This window comes from Hyaena hyaena, unplaced genomic scaffold (genome assembly GCF_003009895.1).
Source record: "Hyaena hyaena isolate Hyena2069 unplaced genomic scaffold, ASM300989v1 scaffold_586, whole genome shotgun sequence".
Taxonomy (NCBI): Eukaryota; Metazoa; Chordata; class Mammalia; order Carnivora; family Hyaenidae; genus Hyaena; species Hyaena hyaena.
Genome location: NW_024081218.1, coordinates 219127 through 245780, shown reverse-complemented (window position 1 = coordinate 245780; position 26654 = coordinate 219127). Strand labels below are relative to the sequence as shown.

Here is a 26654-nt window from a genome sequence, read left to right as displayed (position 1 = left end):
AATTTACCTATCCTAACTTGTGAAAACTCTTATAGTTCACTCTCACTTGCCTACTTTGTGGCAAGTAGGATTTTAAATTTACAGATGAATAGCTGAACTTGTAGGTGAAGTGATTCTCTTAATGTCATAGGTAGGGCCAAGATTTTACCCCCAGAATGTCTATTTTAGAGCCCATGCTATTAAGCACTGAGTGCCCCTGCCTTACTGGTTAATTTTATGGTGCTGTTTTAAACAGAAGGGAATTATTCCGTGTTAAAACAAAACAAAGGGATTCATATACCTCACTAATATTCTAAAAATTGACCATGTAATCTCTGACTAATGGAATAGCATTCAAAGTTTGAAATTCAAATACTGTCCATTTGCTTACTATATTTCACCTTCTTTTATTATGCTATTATGTTATTTTGAGAATTTGGGGAAATGTCTCTATTTCTACTTAACAACTGTATTAATCTTTTATCTAAAATATTCAAGTAATTCAAATAAATCACTATGGTTTAAGAGACTTGTTTTAATTTCTTGAAAATATATTAATACATGTTCATTATAATTTTTAATAACAGAAATATACAGAGAAAAATAATTTCAAAACCAATTGTGTCTCTATCACAGATGTATATTCAGAATGAAATGTGATGGAAACATCAATCCTTTATCCCCTACCCCCACAAACACAGATAATTCATTATGAAACTCATATTAAGGGTAAAAAGGACAATAAACGGTCTCCTTTTGATCTCTGCAAAAATTGTTTGACTTACGCAAGTTTCTTAACCTCTTTGTATACCATCTTAACATAAGAAGTTCTTATAGATAATTTTTCATGGTAATGTTTCCTAACTGGATGAAAAGTATAATATCTATGGACAGGGATATAGTATAGCAATTGAAGATCATTGTCACTGGTTTTGAATAAGAAATTTATATGACAATAGAATACTTTAAAATAAAATATTTATAGGAAGATAGATTATCTTAGTTACTTACAAATATGCTACCAAATTAAAATCTGGTGAATAAAGAAGATGGATTTTTCATATCTGTAGTCTTATATGTGGAATAAATTTTAAAAATACAAAAAACACAAATAAATAACTGCAGCATTCTGTCAAATGAGTTACAGTTTAAATAACCACTTGTGTTCACATGTACCTATAGGTAAATTATAAACAACGTGGAGTCTAACATTTTACAATTAAAATGAAAAATACTTTAAAATCATTTATGGGAATCTAATATTAAATTATATAAATCATTATTTTAAACTAAATGTTTAGAGGTATGTCTATAAAAAATGGATATTCCAAAAAATGAAATATAAAATATAAACATATATTGTTCCTTTTCTTATCCTAATCTGTAATTTATCTGCATGTTGTTATAGATTATTGCTAAAACACCATGGCTATATTTGTTTCTCACAATTTTTTTTTTTAAATCAAAGCTGCATCCCCCACCCCTCAAAATGAATATATTTAAAAGCAAAATGTCAATGTTTTACCTTAAATCAGATAAATAACCCAAGAGTACTGATTAAAAATTTATAACATTAGGTTTCTATAGACTTAGAATTACGGATGGAATTATCCCATTTGATATTAGAAATGGGATGCATAGTATATGATTTTTAAGTCTCCCCAGATATATTTTCTACATTGAAAACGTAACACTTTAAACTGTTTTTATAGGATAGAGAGGGCAGTACCTGGGATGACATATTATCACAGAAGTAAGTCTCTCAACCCTTAATATTTATCTGATGTCAAAGGCTGCAGGTTCAATGCATCATACATTTATGTGATCAAGTAAATTGCAAATTTGACATTAAGATGGTAAACATGGCTATTAACAGAAATCAGGGTCTACGGTAATCAGATCCAATAAGCTAATTAATCCTAGCTCTGTCACAAAGATTCCTTGAGACTGAAATGGTAACATAAAGCATCATCAGCACATTTCAAACAAAATGGCCTTCCATCTTCTATGTGATATACATAAGCTAGACAGGGCCATGGTCACTGGAATTAAATGCTCTTCATTTTGAGTCTATTTTAGGAATCTGGATAGGAATGCATTATTAGGCTAGTCCCTTTCAGTCAGAATTATAAAATCACCAAACTATCTGTTATTATAAATAGGATCAATTTTTAAAGTTACTAATGACTTTAAGCAGAAAAAAAAAGAAACAAATCATGTCTGGCCCTGACTGAAATGGTCTCTGCAGATCACGCTGAGATTATAGCGCGCACAGTAGTGGCATTCTTTCTGTACCAACCAACATGGTCCAAATGGGGAATTTAGAGCCAGAGTTGCATAGACACTGGTCAACTTCATAAAGGAAAATAATCCATCCACCTACACAACTCTCTCTTTATACTAAAGATTAATACATCACATAATTTGATTGAAAATATGATAAATACATTTTGTTAACACATATGAAAACGGTGCTTTGTTAAACTGATGCTTTCCTGGTACAGACTTAAAAATCGGACATAAATTGAATAAAAATTTCAACATCTTATCTTTTACTACAATGAATTAAAGATTTCATAAATGTTGAGGCATTTGCTTCCAGAAAGGGCAAATTTCTTGGTTTTAGATAACAACCAATGTGTGGTAACATTCTAGGTCTTCTTATTTTTTTTTTAAAGGATTTCTCACTAGGGGCCAGAGTATAAAGAAAGGTGATAGCTATTATCCACCATATACTAATAAACTTTATACTTTGCAGTAGATTGTCAAAGTTTAGAATAAATAAATATATGTACATACTTATGGAAAAATGTTAGATAAAACATCAGCTATTCTAAATATTTTAGAAGTTTGGAGGCAATCTTTGAAAGGTTGTTCTAGTATTTAATAAACCTTATTTTATAAAATTATTTATGTATAACCTAAATATTTGCTACAATTTAAGATCTTATTCTATTTTATTTTAATGTTTATTTTTGAGAAAGAGAGAGAGAGAGAGAGAGAGAGAGATCAAGAACGCGTGGCGGAGGGGCAGAAAGAGGGAGACACAGAATCTGAAGCAGGTTCCAGGCTCTGAGCTATGAGTACAGAGCTCAGTTCAGGGCTTGAGCCCACAAACTGTGAGATTATGGCCCGAGTTGAAGTTGGATGTTTAACCACATAGGCACCCCTGAGACCATATTTTATAGCTTTAACCTTTACAAAGATTACAATGACTCCTAATTCTATAACACATGAAACTCCTTCATGTGTTTTAACTCTTTAACTTTCTCCTCAGACTTCTTTCTTTTAGATTAAATATACTCCCAACTAAATACTTCAACACATTTTCCTGATTAACCAATCATCTTGAATCCATTCCTCAATTTCTTCTATCCATTTTAAAATTCCAACTGAACCAGATACTCTACTAGTTAACAATGCTTGAGGCAGGTTATTTTTCTATTTTTGCATGTCTTTGGCTAAGGTTAACTAATTTTTTTTTTTTTTTAACGTTATTTCCCTGATAACTTCTGGTCTTTTCTGCTATTCAGCCAAACTATTCATATTCCCCTGTAACTGTGAAATTTCTCTGGGATTCTGTGACATCAAAGCAGTAAAAGAATATAGCTACATAGGATCCTCATCTACAAAACAAAAACAAAAACAAAAACAAAAACAAAAAACTGTGTGCCTACTCATTAAGATTGAAATTCAGATACATATTTATAAAATCTGTTTAAATAAAAAGGAACAAAACAATAAGTCACTGATTCTTCTCCCAAAAATATTTCTTATAGGCTTAGTTGGCACAATAAAATAATCATGTCATTTTCAACTCCTTAATTAGAAACTGTTCATTTCTGTGAGGATTTTGTTAATAGCCAACAAAAAACCATACAATACTGGAAGATGTTCATAGCCACACAGCAGACACTTCTGACTTTTCCATTAAACATTCTATATGCATCCATCAAGTCATTATAATATTCCACATATCTGTCAACCTTTGCCAGGCTATCACATATAAGCACGCACTCTAAGATGATTCTTATGAAAAATTCATAAACATTTGCAAGTTACAAATTCTTCTCATTCAAAATAAGATTTAATGGCAACAGTTTCCCGAAGAAGTTAATGAGAACTCTTCTCTTTTAATAAACGAGCTCAGATATGCAAGTGCCCTGTGATTTCACCAGGCACTCAGGTTGGGAATAAATTCAACACCAATTCATGTTCAGTTTTCTTTTGTTTAGGTGACTAAGGCTATGTCTTCCTGGCTGTCAGTAATCTGATAAAAATACCAAAATTCAGTCAATGTGGATGAAGAATGATTTAATTGTAATGATCATATCCCACCCACTGGTTGATTTTTACCATACTTTGCAGGGAGAATATCAAGTGATATTTTTATCTCTTAAATTAGGTCAGATTTGGGACAGCTAAACTGGTAAATCTGAATCATCTGATTAGTATGCCTGATTGACAAAGGGGAGAAACTGAAAGACTCTCCATTCACATAAATGGGAAATCTTGTCTAAATGGCAAGCGTGTCTGTAATCACTTCAAGCTGCCCTCATTGGAGGAGGAAGAAGCTAAATTAAAGCTAGAACAGACACATTTTCAGGCACCTGTTGAGAATCATGGTTAAGTCCACCCTCACCCCCTCCCAGCTTTTTATTCTGAAATTTTTAAAGATTTCAATAGAAATGAAAATAGAACATGACTAATACTCACATACTAATCACTTGGCTTTTCCATATGTTAGTTTCTACACATTTGCTATATCTTTTATATCTTTTCTCATTCTGAACCATTCACAAGTAATCTAAAAACATCTTTTTTAGCTGTAAAGAACCATGACTGAAGCCACGGTGGTGCTAATATCTGAAAGAAGGCATCTTAAAGGTTCTTCCATTAATGCAGATAATTTAATGAGCTATGGGGATCAGATAGCACACAGGGATTGGGGTAGCTTTCCTGGATAATATTATGCATGGCATCAAGTAATAAGCTTCTTAAGGTTTCAGAGACTTCATTATTGTAAAGCAGTGACCATTACTACACATCCCAGTGATTCTGTAAAGATTTGCAGTGTTTACGTTAGATAGTGTACCTGAAAATTATTTTCACAAGGAATATCATTCAGACAACTACATTTTAAAATCTCCAGTGAAAATATGAACTGTTCCTTTACCGAGGTTACAACACAAAACCATAATAATGGACATTTATGGAACATTTACTAAAGGCCAGGTGATATAAAGACAACAGTGTGATACTGATTTCACAAGGAAGAAAATTAAGTCTTAAAAATGTTAAGGGGTAGAAGACTGACTCATAGCAATTCAGTGGTAGAATTGTGTCTCAAACCTATATAATTGATACGATTCTATATTTTGGTCATGGGATGTAAAGTAAGAAATTTATAAGTAGCAAACAAAAAACTGATATAAGCACCACTAAGGTCAAAATAGTAAAGAATTTAAATATGTCTTTAGCCACCTCTTTTACACTAGACCCATTATCCCAGATACAGTATTCTACCCATTTGCCTATGCTAAGGATATGAAATCAGTGTTAAACTCCATAGCTCAGTTTATGATCTCATGGTTTGTGAGCTCAAGCCTCGTGTTGGACTCTGCCCTGAGAGTATGGAGCCTGCTTGGTATTCTCTTCATTTCTCTCTGCCCCTTCCTGGCTCTTGTGCACACACATTCTCTCTCTCTCTCTCTCTAAAAATAAATAAGCATTATAAACAAACAAACAAATAAATACATATTCTCTCTACCCGTTTTGTGATTAAAACACACAAATGATAAAGCTAAGCAATATAAGAGAAAAAAATCTACATATTTAGTAAGTCATACTAGGTATTTTGTAAAATCCCAAGGACAATATTTGCATATATGTTTCCTAATCATCACATAAAAAATACCATTTGTAGTCATGTTTCACTTCATTATTTCCAACAGATTACTCTATTTTGCTCAGACCTCAGTGATTCCAATTTAGCATAAAACACTTTGTCATTTAGCTCTGCTAGAATAGACATTAAAGAATCCAGAATATTGCAGATAATTTTTAAAATTCAGAAATTATTTTTAATGATCCCATCAGTAAATCTTCTGATCCGACCAGACTCACATCAAAACATGTTGAAACAAGGACATATAAAATATGTCAGCACATATAATAATACAAGAAGCCAAAGTGGGCTGATTTGCTTCATTTGTTTACTATTCAAAATTAAAAACAAAAATTTAATCCAGGCACATGTGTGAAAGGTTTAGATAATTTCCTACAGAGTTGCATAAAACTCAATAATAAAGGATGTGAAATAGGTAGAAAAATGCTTGTCTATCTGTAATACCCTAGTAACTTGGGAGATAAGCCAATTCCATTTTAACCTGCTAGATACTATAAATTTTATTTTTACTACTTCCTCCCTTAAGGAATCCTTGAGCTTGTAAATTTACAAAAGACTTTGATACCACCCAAAATATAAGGTGAAGGAAAGTGTTAGCATTGTTCTTTTCTTAACTGAAATTAAATTTTAGATTTTATCACAGATGTTTTAATATCCATAATGCCATGGCCAAGTTATACTATTGTTCAGTTGTAGATATGTTACTATTTAAAGGCAAAGAAATTGTATTAGAACAATCATTAATTTGCATATTGAACCAATGTCAAGTAAGCATTACAAGTTATAACTGTAAGGGATTCTATTGCATTTCAATGACTCATTTTATATATGATGGAATTTATCCTAAGATAGCTTGAAAACTTCTTAGTGTGAAAATTATAAAAGAACTTTGATGTGGATAATTTATATGCTTTTAACAAAACAAGCCTGATAAATAGGGAGCATAGGCTTAATAACTCATTAGATTTAGATAAAAACAAAAAGAAAACTATAATTGAAAATTTAAGTATAAGCATGATCTTGTAGAAGAATCTCCTTATAGTGCTTGCTTGAGTATGAATACTAGTCCAAAGTGAAGTCTGCTATCACACTACATTTATTTCTGGGATTATAGAGATGAATTTTTCTAATTTTCCAATATAAACTTATTAAAATGTAGAATTATGAATGGAACTATTAGTGTCGTAGGAGTATTAAAAGATTTAGTTGTTGGATGACTATAATATTCAAATAATGCACTTATTACAAATTTAAGAAAATTCAAGGGGCACCTGGGTGGCCCATTCAGTTAAGTGTCCAACTCTTGATTTGGCTCAGGTCATGATCTCAGTTTGTTTGAGCAGGCAGTGTGGAGCCTGCTTGCAATTCTGTCTCCCTCTCCCTCTGCCTCGCCTCTGCTTGTGTGTATGTATAGTCTCTTTCTCTCTCAAAATAAATAAATAAACTCAAAAAAAAGAAAATTCATAAGAAATTTATTATACTAAATGAGATTACGAGGTGTAATCTAAAATGCAATACAAGAGAAAATATACAATAAAATTACATAAAGACTGAGTAAAATTTGGAAATTTGACTCTAGTAAATAAAAATAACTTTCATTTTATCTGTAATAGAAGGGCTTTTTTTTCAAACTGCACATTATTAAAACCCCAAAAGCTTTATTTTTAACTATAATATATGTTGTGCTATAAAACCTTCCCAATAGCTTTTGCATAAACACACTAAATATATATTTTTAGTTAAAGAGCAATTTAATGAATATTTATGAGAATAATAAATTAACTTATATGTTAATAATCACTTATTAAAATAATTTTTTATTGAGTTTATATTATTTTCAAAGTTCAAGTGAGAATAATTTAAGCTTGCATATCTGGGTTAAGGTTTTATAGCTTATTAAAGGTTAATTTGTTATAAAAACAGGAAGTCTATTGAATTCAAAACCAGCTACAATAAATGGTGTAGCTGTAATTTTAATTAGATAAAGTTTAAGGAGAGGTATTTTTTTTTTTTTTGCAAAACAAATATTAATTTTTTCAATGATTCAATATTTCCTTCCCAGAAGTAATTTTACTCTGTCTCCACATATTTTAGAGCAACAGCAAATGAGTAATATCCAAGCTATTGCCTATGATTCCTTAGCAATGTGTTCCTCAGTATGATAATAATTAATTTATTTTTTTAAGAGGCAGAGACAGAGAGAGAGATGGAGAGTGAGAGGAAAGAGGTCAGAGCTAAATAGATAGTAATTAATAATTAGACATCAAGTGGCTTTTTAAAAAACTTTGTTAAGTTTAGAGCCAAGGATTTATTTACTTTTTATTTTTTTTTAAATTTTGTTAACACCCTGTATGAAATTTTAACATAGAAATGAAATGAACTATGCAAAAATCTCAAGGTCAAAGTCAGTATCAGGATAGTCTAAATTCAAATATGTAAGAAAATCTTCAACATCATAATTCCTAAATAATCTAACCTCTCTACTGAAGTACTAAGCCTTACTTAGAACAAACAAGTCAAGGATTATACAATTTAGTGAATACTATGGGACTTGAACTCACAACCCTAAGATCAAGACCTAAATTAATTTTTACAATAACTTTATGATTTATGCAATTTCATTAAGTTTTTGGAGGCATACATGATTAAATTCACAATAGATTTAAACTTTGTATACGTTTATGCTACTTCTCTGTAAATATAATTTTAATTACCAAAATATTATTTCCATAACTTTATGCAATTCTACCACCTCATAAAAGTTCATGCATAAAAATGAACACTAATGAATGTAAAAATTGAAAGGAGGTACTATCCTGTTAGATCATTGTTTATATTCATCCTTATAGTCACTTTATATTTATTTTTAACATTCATTTCTCTACCTACTTATATCTCTCTTATTCCACACAAAAATATTAAAGAGTTTAAGTTTTGTGTTTGATATTCAAATTAGGCTACATGGTCTCAACATAATTCTTAGTATTAAATAATGCAATATTTATATTGCATATTAAATATGCAATATTAATGAGAAATATTAAATAAAGCTCAATCTTAAGAAAGAATATTTCTATAATTGATTTATCCAATAACTGTATTATTATCTTCAGCTCAATTCTGCATATTTGAGAGAGCTGTCATTTTCCCATTACTAAATTCATGTCCATCCTCATTAGAATGTCATTTGGATTTTAAGGACTTAATAATAATAATATTTAATAAGAATTATGCTTGCATTTTCATATTTAATGCTCATACCATATAAGAGTTGGGATTATTTTTATCACAACTGTAAAGATTTTTGTTTAAAAGAAAGAAAGAGGAAAATCAAAACTTCTAAGACTTCAGAAGTGTTGGATAATATTCTGAAGTCACATAACCTTCAAAAAGAGATAGGACTTGAACCTGTTTCCACCGTCCTTGCATTCTGCCAGGCTGGGTTTCATGATTTAAAACAAGTTACCAGGATGCCTGGATGGTTCAGGCGGTTGAGCATCTGACTTCTGCTCAGGTGCTTCTTGTTGTTACTGAGTTAAATCCCCACATCAGCCTGTATGCTGTCAGCACAGAGCCTGCTTTGGATCCTCTTTCCTCCCTCTCTCTACCTCTTCTCTGCTTGCACTCTCTCTCAGAAATAAACATTTAAATTATAAAATAATAAGAATAATAAAACAAGTTACCTATTGAACATGGAGCAAATACGGCAGATTGGAAAGACAAGGACACCTATCTACAACAGGAAAAATTTTTAAAAAGTAGTCAACCATATACAGGAGGAGAGGGAAAAACTGGAATATTTAAAAGTAGCTCAGGAATACCACAAAGTCATGTTATTGCCATAATAGACATCTATATTAGTGAGTCCAAATAATCACCAAAAGTTAAAATGCCTAAAGCTTACTTTTTCAGATTTTAGAGTATTATGTAATATATAAGGAAAATATCTGAGACATGTGTAACTTTAGGGAATGTACTAAAAGAAATCAGTTGGTTTTTTTCCTTGATTTTTCCTTCCCTCCCTCCTTGTCTGTGAGTTCTGTCTCTCCCATTCTTCATTTCTTGCTTTTCTTAATTTATGCCATAACCTTTGGTTAAGAGAAACAAGATGCTTTCTACCTTTTCTTGCGGTGCCAAACTTGTGTGAATACATGGGGATTATTTCTGTTGACCATATAACAACAAGATACATGCAAAAATCTAATACATGATGTCACTTGTTATGATTTTATAATATTCAAACAGTAAATATAATTAAATTATATTATCGCATAGGTAAAATACAGACATGATTTCCAAATTATGGTATTTATTCATTACAGACTTTGAAGATCTGTAGATATACCTTCATTTAGTTTTTTTTTTTTTTTTTAATGTTTATTTATTTTGAAAGTGAGAGTGAGAAAGCATGAGGTGGGGAGGAGCAGAGAGTGAGAAGACAGAGAATCCCAAGCAGGCTCCATGCTATCAGCCCAGAGGCTGAGTGTGGGGCTCCATCCCAGGATCCATGAGATCATGATCTGAGCCAAAATCAAGAGTCACCCAGGGATCCACACTGATTTGGTTTTAAGCATCTAAAACTAATATTAGGAATAGGATCTGAAGCATTCAATTAGCAATTCTTGTTTTAAACTCACTTTCTTAAAGTCTGACTGCTAAATGGCAGAATAATGACATACTCCAAAGGTTTTTCATTATGACTGAAGTTCTATTTCAACAAAAACTACTTAACTTTTGTAGATACAACAGTATTTGGTCTAAGTCATTTACAAAAATAACTAGTCAGTCAGTGGAAAACAAAGTATTCTGATTTAAAAAAAAATAGCAGATTTCGCTTTTAAATGCATTAAACCACTGTTTTCTGATTTTGTGTTCTAGTCCTGACCAGGTTTTCTGTACTCAACAGAGCAAATCTAGAGTCTTGTAATGACAAAATATGGAGCATTGTTCCTTTGTAATTACTTCTGAGAACTGGGTATGAAGTACCTCATTAAATAAGTCAGTAAGCAAGCATCCCCTTTCTAAGTATCAAGACAGTGTTTCCTTTTTATTTTCTTAAAATACTTTGAAAAATTTTCTTAAGAAAAAAGAAGCAAGTTTGCTTCCATATCCAAAACCACACCTGAAAACACCATACAACGATGCTGATTTAAGTATTTTTTCATCTGAAATATTCATAAAGTACCACATGCCGCTAGGATGATTAATAACAGGAAAAATTATAATGCATTAAAACGTTCAATAAAAAGGGGTTTTACGGGGGGAACTGGGTGGCCCAGTCTGTTAAGCATCTGACTTTGGCTCAGATCATGATCTTAGGGTTTGTGAGTTCAGGCCCCGCATCGGGCTCTGTGCTGACAGCTCAGAGCCGGGAGTCTGTTTTGGATTCTGTATCTCTCTGTCTCCACCCCTCCCCTGCTTGTGCTCTTTCTCTCTTTCTCTCTCTCAAAAATAAACATTAAAAAAAATTTTTTTAAAGGGTGTCTTCTCTTTTTTCCTATTTTTCCAGCCTAACTGCCACATGACACATAAGATTGGATCGATGAGCACCACACACACAAGATATACCATGAATATTTTATCTCTCAAAACTGTTGAATCCTTTTACATTTCTATATTATTGTACTAGCACCATATATTTTTGATGCTTTTAGCTAAATACATATTTTTATTTTAGGAAATAGGAAATTAAATTTTAGGTTTACCATCCTAAACTTCTACCACTTAAAGTAAATGCCATTCTTTATTAACTAGAGTAAAAAGAAATAATATTTTTAATGCAATTATCATAGAGATTGAATTAATGTCATCAGAAAAAAAAGAAAAGAAGACTGGAATAAATGAAACAAAATATAATTCAGCAAAAGTGAAAAGCATGCAAATACTTCATGTGAAGTCAGTTTTCAACTATAGTGTTTCCTCAGCATTTACTTTACCTAAACTAGAAGAATTCTTATTGATGATCCAATTGTCTATTTGTTGAATATTGGTTGCTAAATCACTAACATCTGTAGATTTCCTAAATCCCCAAGTCAACAATTTAAATTTAATTATTTTGTAATTTAAGTAAGTGGTACAAAGCTTTCTTTTCTTTAAATAATGCTCCTCCTTCCTAATCTGTGGGAAATATTTTATTAAAAAGTACAAACACCTGACAGTCGTTTCCTATCTCTCATTTCCCTCCAGGCTCTTTTGAGAGGCCTACCTGTGTAAGGATCCCTTACAAACTTCAGGTGTAGTTGGTCAAGTTCCACACTGGCCAAACAATGTGCAATTCATATGAAAATATAAATCTTATCAGATAAATAGAAAGGAAAATGATTCATTTGTAGGAAATTACAGAATCATTTGGATTCCTAGATCATTAAAACTCTAATCATAAGGATAAAGTATAAATAAGAAAAATTTAAAAACAGATATCTTTTTAAGTGACTTTTCTTAAGTTTATTTATTTAAGTTTATTTATTTATTTTAAGAGAAGAGAGCACACGTGCACGTGCCTATGTGTGTGCAAGCTGGGGAGGGGCAGAGAGAGAGAGGCACAGAGAGAATCCCAAGCAAGCTCAACATCATTAGCACAGAGCCTGACATGAACTCGATCTCACAAATTCAGAGATCATGACCTAAGCCAAAACCAAGAGTCATACACTGAGCCACCCAGGTGTTCTTAAAGTTCATTTATTTTTGAGAGAGAGAGAAAGAGAGATTGAGAGCAGGGGTGAGGCAAAGAGAGAGGAAGAGAGAGAATCCCGCACAGGCTCCTCCACAGCTTAGTTGTGGACCCCGATACAGAGCTCCATCTCACAGCTGTGAGATCATGATCTGAGCATAAACCAAGAGTCAATTGCTTAGTAACCTGAGCAACTTATGAGCCCCTAAAAACAGATTCCGTACTTTATAACAGTGAGTACTAGAAATGTGGTGTATGCTACTCCATTTATAAAAAACTGCAATAGCATTTGTGGAGTTTTACATGTAATTTCACTATATGAAATTAATTATATGTTTTTATCTGTAAAAAAGGCATTAATTATATGTTTTTATCTGTAATTTCACTGCATCAAATTTGACTCCTGTAAGACATGAAGCTGATACTGGGTGTAGACCTAGACAGTGGCCCAGACTCCATGTTTCAGCATGATTTATATGATTTCTAGTTGTCATGCAGTATACAGTAATTTATTTTATTATTCCTTTTGTGAAAATGGCTCTAAAAAGAAAGCCAGATGCTTTTATTGCATTTATAAAATAAATTTCATACTAGAGTGCTATTCAGCAATTTGGGAATGTGTGAGGGTCTTCATATGGGCTTTACTGTGTTTCAGATTGTCACTGAGAGAAATCTAAGTGAATCCATTATGACATATAAAATAATATTCTGTCTTAAAGCTCAAAGAAGTAAAGCACTCTCCTATAAAATAAACTACTAAAATACAAAACTAAAGTAAACCTAATGCCTTTTCTCAAAGGTTTAAGCTTAAGGCAACTAGCATAAGCTAGACCTGGAGAACTGGGACTCTTCCCTGCAGTAATAAAATATGGATGTCAAGGCATACATCTAAAAGCCATTTGCCTTTCATACTCTCTGCTACACAGAATAGGGATTTTCTTATCAAACCCTTCATGGAGACTAAAGTAATGTGTACATAGTATTTATGATAAAACTAATAAGATCTCCTTGGCCACAGATTCTTTTTCTACTCATTTTTTAGGAGATAACTTAATATCACAATTAAGTTCTCTTGTTGCTCTATCTCAGATGCAGAGAATCCCTCCCATATTTATTATTGAACTTGATTTGGTAACTATTCAGAAGTAAGAGAAGATAAATTTTCTCTTCACTCATTCAGCTGCATGTTCCCAGTCCAGATGCTTATTTAGAATCATGATTAGCAGTTATGGGGCGCCTGGGTGGCTTAGTCGGTTGAGCGACTTTCGCTTAGGTCATGATCTCGTGGTTCGTGGGTTCGAGCCCCCCGTCGGGCTCTGTGCTGACTGCCAGCTCAGAGCCTGGAGCCTGTTTCAGTCTGTGACTCCTTCTCTCTCTGACCCTCCCCTGCTCACACTGTCTCTCTCTCTCTCCTAGAAATAAATAAAATATTAAAGGAAAAAAATACAAATGCTATAAAAAAAAAGAATCATGATTAGCAGTTGTGATACACAAAACAATCAATTGGTTCCCTGCTTTTTTCAACCCAGGTGTATTACTATATTACCTTGTTTTTCACTTTCAGTCCCAGAAATTATTTGATGGGCCAGTTAAGCAAGCTCAGCTGTTACCATGCTGCACAACTTTTTAAATCAATGCTTCCTTTTGCTTTACTATGTGAATGTATATTAATAGATGATTAATAACAATCAATGATTCCTTCAGATATCTTGGATAATCCACAGAAAACAGAGATGGCTAGAGTAGAATTTAAAAAGTTAAAGAAAGGATACCCTGTCTTCTGCCTAAAAGATAATGCTAAATTCGTGGTAAGGCTCTGTCTGGAGGAGGATTCTGCATAGATCTCTTGTTAAAGCTACTCATGAGGGGCAAAGGGTGGCTCAGTTGGTTAAGCCTCTAACTTTGGCCATGATCTGACAGTTCGTGGGTTCAAGCCTCGCGTCAGGCTCTGTGCTGACAGCTCAGAGCCTGGAGCCTGCTTTGTTTTCTGTGTCTCCCTCTCTCTCTCTCTGCCCCTCCCCTGCTCACACTCTGTCTGTTTCTCTCTTCCAAAAACAATTAAACATTAAAAAAAAAAAATTTAAATCTACTCATGGGCCTGTAAGGAAAATGATCAGGGGAAATATACCAGGTTCTTAATAATTGTGTCCTATTCTAGATTAACTACTAATTCACTACTTTGTAGATATGGCCAAATGGTTTCATAATAAAATATTCTCTGGAGAAGTCAAATACAAAGAAACCTTGCTTTGTTTTTACTCATAATCTATTGGTAAAGATTTTGAATATTTGGCTATAAACACTTAGGAAAGTTTTCAAATGCCTTATCTAACTTGAATTTTTAAAGGCTTTTTTTGTTTGTTTTGCATACATAATATATACACAATCACTATAGAATATTTAGAAATTCAGGAAAATATGGAAGAAGTAGAAATCATCCATAATTTCACCAATTCAATTTATATAATTGGCCCCTACCACAAACAGCATTTTGGTCATATAGATCACTGGTAGATTGAACAAGCAGGATTTATATACCAGAGGCAATGCTATTCTGTTTCCACTTGTTAACTCAAAATGTACCTAGACAAGACCCCCGGCTCCTAGATGAAGACTTCTTCTGATTATTGGTAACTTAAAAAGTCCTGTAATCAGTTTGAGAGCCTTGTCTTAAATAATTAGAATACATAGTCTCACATCATGATCAAAACTCCACCCTTGATTTAAAATTTCATCTTGCCCTCCACCAGTTCAGGTCTGTTGTTGAAGGAGTGTATTATTTCTTTTTTCATGGACTAATTATACTTATCTATAAACTGAAGATAATAATAGTCCCTACTTTAATAATATGCTTATTATGAAGATTAATGTGATATAGTACATAATAAAGGCTTAGAAAATATCTAGCCCATATTACTAACAATGGGAAAATATAAAGAAGTAGAAATCATCCACAATTCCACTGACTCAGTTTATAATTGGTCCCTAGAGGTTGGAGTAAATAACACTGGATAGTGGTGAGCTTTTTTGGGGCAAAGGAAGGTGCATCAGAACAAGGGGGTTGGAGGGTGTGAGTAGGCAAAACATTTCTTGGCCAGGAGAAGGTAATCCACTCTCACTAGTCTAGTCCAGACCAGAGAGCTTCAGATTTGACTAGGCCTCAACTCAAGTAGCTTAACAAAAATATGTAATTCCTTATACTCTTCTGTTTCATTAGAAAATATACCAGTTTAAATCAGTTTTGCTTATTGGGTAGTTTTTAGGTCACTATGAATTTGTGTTACCTCTCTACTGCTCTACTCTATGTTTTCAAGAGTCACTATAAATATCAGTGCATTCTCTAGACCAGATGGACTACACAGGTAGCTACTTTCATTTCTTTTAAAAGAGCCAATTATAGACACTGTTTCTAGGCCCCAGGAAAATATGTATGTGTGTGTGCATATATAGATATAGATATTAATATTACATAAATATATAAACATATATTTTTCTGTTCTGCAGACACAGGCCAATCAAAACACAGACATCCCTTTCCTGCTCATTTATTAGATGCTGAGCTTCAAACTCATCTCTCACTTACAGGTTTCTCAGGTGAGTCAGCCACCAGTCTACCATGTTCCCCATTGAAGCCTTCATCACTAGGCTTGCAATGGAACTTCAATTTCTCCAAAATTTCTATTCATAAAATATTCTTACCCCATCATCCTCCAAACCTTTTATGCCCCACATATAAGACATTAAACAATAGTCTAACATGTTTTTAATGTTTCCCTTTAACACACTGGTGTTGGTAGGTCATGTTGAAACACCCGCTCATCTATATATCTACTCTAACAATACACATAAAGATTGCACATTAAAGATTCAGGATGTGACATGAAACTGCATGGGTGTAAATCCTTATTTTTTCATCTAACTAACTGTTGCTTTTTCTTTTCTTCCCTCAGTTACCTCTCCTGTAAACTGAAGATAATTATGGTTCCTACCTCAACAACATGATTATTGTGAAAATTTAAAAAAGGAAACACTTAGAAAAGTATTTACCCCATATTACTAACATATTATCTTTAGATGTAACAATAATACAATCATTATTATTATTAATTATTATTATAAATGGCCTCTTTACAACTTGTTTGACTTAAGAGGATGCTCACATGTTGTTGAATATTCTTCTATACCTTGTAATTATACAGTATTCAGCTATACAAATGTAGCATCATTTTCAATATTAAACTGGATATATGTATCATTTCTAAAATCTGTCACATCATTGACGATCTTTATCATCTATTTTTCTCCCTTTATAATATATTGATTAAATCAGAATCACTGGATCAAAATATGATTAAGTCATTTAATACATATTGACAACTTACACTGCTAAAAACTAATATCACATCATTACACACATATCATATATATCAAACAATGCATTTTCAAGACTACCTTAAAATCTGGCCAATTATCTACTATCAGGCATTGATTTAAGTATAAGGGCATCCATGGAAGGTAATGAAAAAGAGGCACACTTGGTCTCTTGTCTCCTTATAGAGTATACAAACAGATTTCTAGAAACTTTTTTTAGATCTAAGAAGCAAAAATCTTTAAGTGTTTGATGAAGAGAAACCCAATATATCTTCAGAACCAGAGAGAGCCTGTGCCACAATTACACTGACCATTCTTTTTTAATAGAAAAAGAAAATGAAGTTAAGAATGAGCAGTAGAGGCTGTCTTTCATGGTGTTCATTATGAGATACTTAGATAGAGCTGCTTTAATTATGTAAATGCATCTAGTGGATAAGTGTTAATAAACTTCTATTTAAATAAAATAAATCAAAATTCTATTTCTCCTTAGCATATTATATCTTAATTAAATTCTTGAGCACAGTCAGTAGCTGAGAAGTTATACAGTTGACAAAATCAATCACTAAGGAGTATAAATCTGCTAGATACTTGTCTAACACAAAGCACATAGTAATTAGTCAGTTTTGATAATAGAAGTTTCACATATGTCCTAAGGAGAGGACACTCTGGCTCTCAATTTTAGCATTCTATGTCGGTATTATTATGTAGAGTATGCCAGTTTCATCAAGGTCCCACAAACTCATCAATGCCTGGCTTCAGGTATCTTCTGTCTCAAGTATTTAATAATGGCATCAACTATTTTTCTTAAAGATTTTAATTTAACATATCGTATTTTTGGAAGTCAACTTCCTGTGATGCTCTCTGACTCGGTGTGCTTCTCTTTCTCCTTCTTTCCTTGTCTCTGCCTCTCTCTCTCTACTCTAAGAGGCATGTAACTCCAACAAAACAAAATAAAATATTCACCGCACCAGCAACAGTCATTGACCAACCTTATAAAGTAATGGCAATTTTCCCAATTTCAGGAGCGCAATCTGATTCGTTGTATTTTTCATTTTTTGTATCCTTTTCAAATCATCTGCCTTTCCATAACTCACATCAATGACTTCAGCCTGAAAAAGAAAAGGCAAAGAAAAGTCTTGTAGGAAGAAGTATAGCAAACTGTCCATTTAGAGTGACAAAATCATTCGCAATAATTTGTAATAGTCACAGGAGAACTATTTCCACTCTTACTCTGACCTAATCACCACAAACATGATCTTTCTACTTCTATCAGGGTATATAGTTCTTCTGGTAACTTGACACAAAGGTTTAGAGTCATTTGAACTTTGCCCTCTTCCTTCTAGATAAGTTACAAACCCAATTCATCCCCTGAACAGATGACCAAGTTTGGTATATTGCATATTTATGTTTTTGGAATTTGGATCATATTACAAAATACTACAAGACTAATTTCCTTAAAGCCCAAGAACAATTATACCATTCTTTGACTTGAAAACCATGTAAAGGCTCTCAATTCTTTTCAAAATTAAACAAAGCGATCATGTACAACTGTTCAGGCTGTGCACATATTCAGTTGTGAATGACAAATCCTTGGGTTATGCAAGATACAGCCTGTGCAATCAACCATATGTGCCAATCTAGTATTCAAGCATTTTATTTTTATTTTTTTAATGCTTATTTATTTTTGAGAGATAGAGAAACAGACAGTGAGCAGGGGAGGGGCAGATAGAGAGCGATACACAGAATCTGAAGCAGACTCCAGGCTCTGAGCTGCCAGCACAGAGCCCAACGTGGAGCTCAAACCCACAAACTGTGAGATCATGACCTGAGCTGAAGTGAGGTGCTTAATCAACTGAGTCACTCAGGTGGCCCTCAAGGATTTTAGAACATGATCCCAAACTACACATTCTGTCATATTTCCCACTACCATCCATACAGTTGTCATATTCTGCATCAATATCTCTTATTTTTAAGAGTCTCCTTTCATTAATGTTAATACTGTATGCCTTTCTGGAGATCCTAACGGGAATTCTTTGATGTAGTTGCCCCTTTCCTTCTCCTTGAAAAGTACCACATCGAAGGGTCTATTAAACACATATTCTTATAAGCCAAGATGATTCCTTTCAGGTTTGCTTTCTGTATTTTTTATCATTAAAATAGTAATTGTTATGCTTTCCAATGATAAAATTATATGAAATGCACTGTTTCAAACTATACCATCTATACACTGAGGCATCAAGGAGTTAACATTAAGGCATTAAGGTGGCAAACAATGAGAGAATAAAGATGGAGAATCCAGACCTCTAAATTCCCACCCTTCTCAACTGGAACTAATTAGTTTTACCAGTTTTATGCAAAGGGCCTCCACAGAATACTCATGCGAAGAAACAATTCTATGTTTAGGAGAACATGTGAATACCACCAAGATATCAGCAAATCTGTTAGAGGAAACATTTCTGGCATGGAATATCTCCTTGGCCATTTCATTCATTTGCATCTATCAAAACTTTACTCATACATTAAAGCCCATTTCAAATGCTACCTACCTGATGAACTGTATTTCCCTGTTGGCCAAGTATATGTGCCTTCTCTACTTTGAACCTGACTCTCTTGAGGACCTCACTGGACTCATATATATCTTTATCTATATCTCTATCTATGTCTATAATTTATCTCTATCATCTATATTTTATCTATCTATCTATCTATCTATCTGTCTATCTATGTGTCTAGATTGATCTATACATTTTGTTTTTCCTCAGTGAAGGGTCCATCATCCACCTTTCTCAGCCCTCATCCAGGTGTCCACCATACACTGTTAGCTAACTGTTAGCTACAGTTCATACAATAACTCTGAAAAGTTAAGCTGTAGTTTCAAATGGATTTCTTAAAAAAATCTAGTTGTTAAGAACACTTCTGTCAGAATGGTTTTGGGTTATATTTTTGTTTTGATTAAAATTTGATTAAATCAATGCCTTGTTAATACAATTTTTGAGTTTGTTGATACCATTACAATATAAATAACTGTTTGTTTATGACTTTAAAGGCCTAATTAAATAAATGATCACATAATATTAATAATCACATTGGAAAAATGAGAGAATTCATATTATTCATTTCAAAATTTTAAGCTACCTACTATTTATGTGTGATTTAGTGATACCATATTAAAACAGGCATATCCCTCAATTGGTTATATTAATGAACATGTTTTTCATACTTAGGAGAGTTTGGGGGAAAATTATGCTGGACTGAGAAGGTGTAGGCTAGACTTTGAACTTTTTGTTTGTATACATACCAGAAAGGTGTGACAGTTACAAAAATACCACTTCTGTAAAAGAGATTTTACATCATTGGAAAATAACAATAGCTTGTCTCAATAATGGAAATTTTAATTAAAGAGCTCTTTCATGATCTTTCTTTAAATAGCATATCAATAGAGTCAAGCATTTTAACATTAAGAGGGTTTTTTTTTCTTTTTTCACAAAAATAGTCCTCAACACAGCATCATTTTACCAATTTATTTTGGCTTATGCACTTTGAGCTGATTTATTTTGGCTTATGCATTAAAAATCAATAATTATAGACACCAATGTTCTCATGGTTTGACAGGTGATAATAAAAATGTATCTATTGCCTTCAAAGGATGCCTCTGAATCAGGTCTTTCCTAAAAGACTTTCCTATTTACCTTTAAACAAACTGAAAAATCACAGCTGCAAGAAAGCACATTAAATTTTTCTGAGACACAAATCAATATACAATGATATGATAAAATGTCAAGCCATTTCTTTCCACACATTCTTGTTGCCACAATGAACCTTTTCTTATTGAATGTATTCTGTCACACTAGAAAATCATCCACTCAAACGGTTGGGGTACTATGTTTAATTTATATCCAAATACCAAGGATTTAGTTACATCTGACTAATTTGTTTGGAAAATATCAAATGAACAGGAACCTATGTACTTCTTGAACTATTCATTCGTGTGCACCAATTTTTTCACTGAGGACCTCCCTGACAGATAGGAGGGGATAATTGAGAGATGCAGAATAAAATGAAACTAGTTCCCATTTTCTTTTAAAAATTTTTAACCAGGGAGAGATATAAAAAAGTCTACACATTAATTTTTATTTAAAGTCTATATATTAATTTTTGAATAAGAACAAAGAACTTAAAACAACAGCAACAACTAAAATAAGCAAACAAAAAACAAATATTTTATACTTCATTAAAATATTTAAAGTACTGAAATGACAACAGAGAGTGGTGGGTCACATAGAAGCAGCTAAGAGAAAAAGTAGAACATTTTAATAATAAATACTAATATTAAAATACAATTTTATTTTGTAGTAAAATATTTGATTAGAAGGAATCATAGCAGACGATTAGCAATAGCAAAAAATCAAAACATTAAAAAGTGATACTCTATTACATTTGTGGTTTTATGGTTCTAGGCAAAAAAAAAAAAAAAAAAAGGAGAAAATATCCTGAGCAGAAGCAACAGAAGGGAATAACTAAGAGCAATGAATAGAATTGCTATGTCTTGTAGTCAGCTAAGTAAAATAAACAGAAGAATCATGGAAATTAATTAGATCAGAGAAGAATATCTTGGGCCATCCGCCTGCAGATGGCTGGGGCTCCACACTAAGGAACAATCCAGTGCCATGTTTCTCTTCTAACTTGAGGTAGCAAAAATTATTCATGCTTATGAAATGATGTATGCTTTGAAACTTTTCAGACTTGACATTTTCAACCAAATCAATCACTCCGGATCCTCTCAGTTCTTTTCTAATAGATTCTGAATGTACAGAATGTTTGAAAAGCATTGCTGCTTTGACTAAAACAGTAATTTTCTACTCAGAGTCAGAAATGGTAAACCCAAGCAGTTCTTATACTGACAAAGTACCATAACATCAGAAGCATTATTCACCTAAATACAAGTTTTACTTCAGAAATTTACTATTATATAATCTAGCTTTGAATCCTCTTCAAATTAGTGCTTATATCTATTACATCCTTGTAAAATCAAAATGTCCCTCCATGTTTACCTCTGTCTTTTCTAAAAGGGCTTATTATGTTAATATTTATGAAGACTTCAGAATTCAGAGATTCCTAGAATTTTATTAAAACTTCCTTTTCAAGTTCACTCAATAGCTTTCCATCATGAACCATCCTTTCCATCTTTATGATATTTCCATCATGGACATCTTTATGAAAACCACACTGTACTGAAGCACGAAATGCAATACTGCTTCCTCCCCTCCTGTGGCAGACATCACTAATCAGACATCATCTTCTCAAACTCTGCAAGATGGTCTTCTAGCTGATCAATATCAATTAGGGGTTGGCATAAGTAGGAAACTAAATAAAATATTTAATATTTTAATGTTAAATAATGATTAATGTTACATAATGATTAATCATTTAAATAATATTTAGTTATTTAAAATCTTTAATAACTAGAACACAAGTAGTAATCAGTTAAAATGCACTCCTAACCAATCAGAGGGATATGAGCTCATGTGCTGTACTAGTACATTCCCAACTGAATCCAGCACTAAGCTTGAGACACACACACCATTTTGTGGTCTTTGGTGGGAAAGATCAGATGAAGAGGTGTCTTGTCAATTTTATCACCTTTTTTACATGTAATATTTAACTTGCTGAAAAAATTATCTGCTACAATGATATACTGAATGTAAGGCTTTTTGACAGGATTGCCACATTTTTATGGTGGAAATAACAGAAAAACCAGAGTAGTTAGTTGTTTTGATATACAGTAATTATTTTAAAAATTTGCAAAATGTTTTATAATCTCACATATGATGTACACCCATCTAAAGGATAAGAAAATTAAATGAAAACTATTGTAATACAGAAATTTAACCAAAGTGAAGCACTATTCTGTTAGGATTTTCTTCTTGGGGTACGGATCAGCTAAGGATGGAATTTCAGAAAATTTATGAATGAAGGAAGCTGATGGACCAGTGTCAGTTGCTTGAGAAAGTGGACAGAAGCTCAGTTGGTATTTTGCAACAATTACCCCAGAACGGTTTACATCTGACATAATTTGAGGAAATTTCTTGGAAATAATTTACCTCTCAATCTTCCATCAGCTCTATGTGAAAGGTAAACTTTATCTGACTAAGGAACTTCCTCTTTCAAATAGAAATCAGTAGGAAGTTCTCTACCCCTTACAATATTGTTATTGACTTTTGAGTATTCTCTGTAGCTCTGGATGGAATGTGTAAGGGGTTTGAAGTGGAAGATGAGTGCACTGTTTACCCAATGGCATTGTTCTTGGCTCTGTGTACCCTGTCCAAATGTGGCCATGCTGTAACTGGCAAAACAGTTTCTTGCTGAGTACTGAGTGCAGGGAAGTTGTATGCTTATAAAAGGGATCTCATCAGGGGTGGGTGAGGAGGATGGTGGGATTGGTATGGGGATGAGGAGCCTGATATGTAGCATTTAAACATTTTTTTGGTTTAAATATTAGACCAGAATTAGGAAAAGTGCACAGAATTGACTTCTACTAGCAGGAAGAACCTGACTTGAACCATTCCAGCCACCACTGGGGCACTTGTACTTGGCCTTTTAAGTGGTAGAGCAATATATAGCTCAGGGCTTTCCTAGGTGGTTGAAAATGGAAATGGGTATGCATTAGAAGTATGGGTTGAAGCTTGAGCTCTAGGCCTTGGCAAAGTAGGGTTAAGAAGCAGAGTAAGATAAGAGGTGTATAATAGCAAGAGAGAGATGAAGGAAGGTAAGGAGTTCACAGGAAACCCCTGCTATTAGAAAGTTGGAAATTAAGGGGCACTTGGATGGCTCAGTCAGTTAAGCATTTGACTTCAGCTCAGGTCATGATCTCGTCGTCTGTGAGTTCAAGCCCCACATCAGGCTCTTTGCTGATAGCTCAGATCCTGGAGCCTACTTCGGATTCTGTGTCTCCCTCTGTCTCTCTGCCCCTCCCCCACTCATGCTTTGTCTCTCTCCATCTCTCAAAAATGAATAAACATTTTGAAAAAGTCTTAAAAAAAAAAAGAAAGTTGGAAATTGGGGCACCTGGGTGGCTTAGTTGGTTAAGCTTCGAACTTTGGCACAGGTCACAATCTCACGGTTTGTGGGTTCAAGCCCCACATTGGGCTTGATGCTGACAGCTTAGAGCCTGGAGCCCGCTTCAGATTCTGTGATTCCTTCTCTTGCTCTTCCCCTCACCCCTCTCTCTCAAAAATAGATAAACATTTTTTTAAAAGTTGGAAATTGAACATAGTGCTTTTGAGAGAGACAGAAAGGAAAGGAGCGTTGGGAGAAAGATTGATGTGGACATGACTGTTATGACACGATACAGGGGGAAGAAAGAAAATCAATATTTAACCATTTATGTCCTCGGCGCTAGACATTTTGATACAGAGATTGTATAAATGGTGTTCAGTCTATCTTCAGAACATTCATATTTGGGAAGTGTTTCTGCCCACTTTATAGATGAGGAAACTGGAGTTTAGAATATTTAAATGTCTTGCTAGTGCTCACAGCCTCATAGCAATATTGAGCCACAGAGTCTGTAATTACCTATCTGACAGTTTCTCCTATTAGACTGCCAGCTCCATATGGACAGTGTCTAGAGCTTTCTTATTTATCACTTTGTCCCCTGTGACTTGTACCTAAGAGGTACTCAGTATGTATTTGCTGAATGTTGAATGTTTCCTGTTATGAGTGAGACCCAGATGGCTAAATGCTCTATTAGTCACCTAATCTTTCACTATCAAATTAAAATATAAGAAAAAACAAATTAATAATCACAGGGTACTTTATTTAATAAATGATACTCAACTTATTAAGGTAAGGATATTGAAGGAGTTGCAAACTCATTCAAGAGAATTCTTCCTAGAGGCCATGAAAGTAATAGGGCAGATTCTGCTTCTTTTAAAATGAATTAGATAGGGGAACCTGGGTGGCTCAGTCAGTTAAGCGTCCAACTTCGGCTCAGTACATGATCTCACAGTTCTTGGGTTTGAGCCCCATGTCTAGCTCTGTGCTGACAGTTCAGTGCCTGGAGCCTGCTTTGAATTCGGTCTCTGTCTCTCTCTGCCCTTCTCCCACTCTTGCTCTCTTATTCTCTCTCTCTCTCTCTCAAAAATAAACATTAAAAAACTTTTTAAATCAATTAGATTAGCATATTGAAATAATACATAAACCTAAGGGTCAACTTTTCCACAGATCTTTCTAGTTTTGAAAAAAACTGAATTTGCAGTACCCAGTGAAGTGAGATACATTTTATATGTAAGCTACATATTTAAATGCTAGCATTTTATGGAAATTAAAATATAAATTAAATTTGCTAAGAATGTTATCATTTAATTATTACTTAATTAATAAATTATCACTTAATTTGGTAAGAAGTATGCTTTCTACTATGTCAAAATAAAAATGCAAACCTAGAATTTTCTGTCAGATAACTCTTAATTATGACTATTCAGAGACCTTAAATTTTTTTTAATGTTTTTATTTATTTCTGAGAGAGAGAGAGAGACAGCATGAGCAGGGGAGGGTCAGAGAGAGAAGGAGACACAGAATCTGAAACAGGTTACAGGCTCTGAGCTAGCTGTCAGCACAGAGCCCGACGCGGGGCTCAAACCCAGAAACTGTGAGATCATGACCTGAACCAAAGTTGGATGTGTGACTGACTGAGCCACCCAGGCGACCCCTATTCAGAGACTTTAGAAATAACTTTAGTCAAATAAGAACTTTGTAGTCAAAGACATTCTCACTAAAAATGCCACGTTTGTGTTAATGAAAAGGGAAAAATGTTCACTGTATTTTAACCACTTAACTGAATTCAGCTATCTTTGTTTCAAAACTTTTATTCCATAAAATAGGCTTTGGTTATCTTTCCCAGGTAGAAGATGTAACCTCTCTAACAAACATTTAAGTATAGATAACATATGTATTCATATTTAACAAGGCATTTCCTCCCTAATAATTAATACTTGTTATATTAAACAGAAGACTGGAAGATTACATTCAGAGAATATGATAAAAGTTTCAAATTATGATATATAGTTATCATACTTTAATTTCTGCCATTTAAATGTTTTTATTTTACACCATGTAATAATAATAGCTAAAAGCTACAGAGTTGTTCTAAGTGCACTCAATATGCCCTACCTGGTTTATATCATATATTCCCCGCCACGGCCAATGGAGGCACTATACCGTTCCCCTTATACAGATGAGAACACTGAGGCTTAGAGAACTAAAGTAACCAACCCACAGTTGTGCAGCTAGTAAGGAAGGGTGCTACTCTGGGCTCTCTGAGGAATGGGGTAGTGATAAATGTGTTGATGACAATCTATCTTATGCACAGTTAATGAGTTGTTGAAAATAAGTTTCTCCATAAAATTGCATTCTTTGTTTTTACTTCCAAACACAAAATAATACTTAACACAAAGAAAATTTCCAAATCCATAAACTGTATTACAATGAAAACAGATCCTCTGTTCAAAAATATAAACACGGTAGACTCCAATCTTACCAACCTATATTAAATATTAATTGTTTCCTTTGCTTTTCTGCAGCTATGTGGATTTCACAAAGGACAAAAGAAATAATTGCACAGGGATTGCATAAAGCCATATATTCTATTTATAAAACTGACTAGACATTATCAGCATTCACTACCAATGTCTTTAACAGTATGATGATATTATAGTTGATATTTATCTT

General features: G+C 33.3%; 1 protein-coding gene across 1 annotated transcript in view; it reads right to left on the bottom strand.

Moving 5' to 3' along the window:
* The window catches only part of NAALADL2 (N-acetylated alpha-linked acidic dipeptidase like 2), a 665926-nt gene that overhangs the window by 499227 nt on the left and 140045 nt on the right, over positions 1-26654 (bottom strand). The window contains exon 3 of the mRNA XM_039256707.1: positions 17918-18037. Within this exon, the coding sequence (XP_039112638.1) occupies positions 17918-18037 (120 nt within the window). The remainder of the gene's footprint in view (positions 1-17917; positions 18038-26654) is intronic.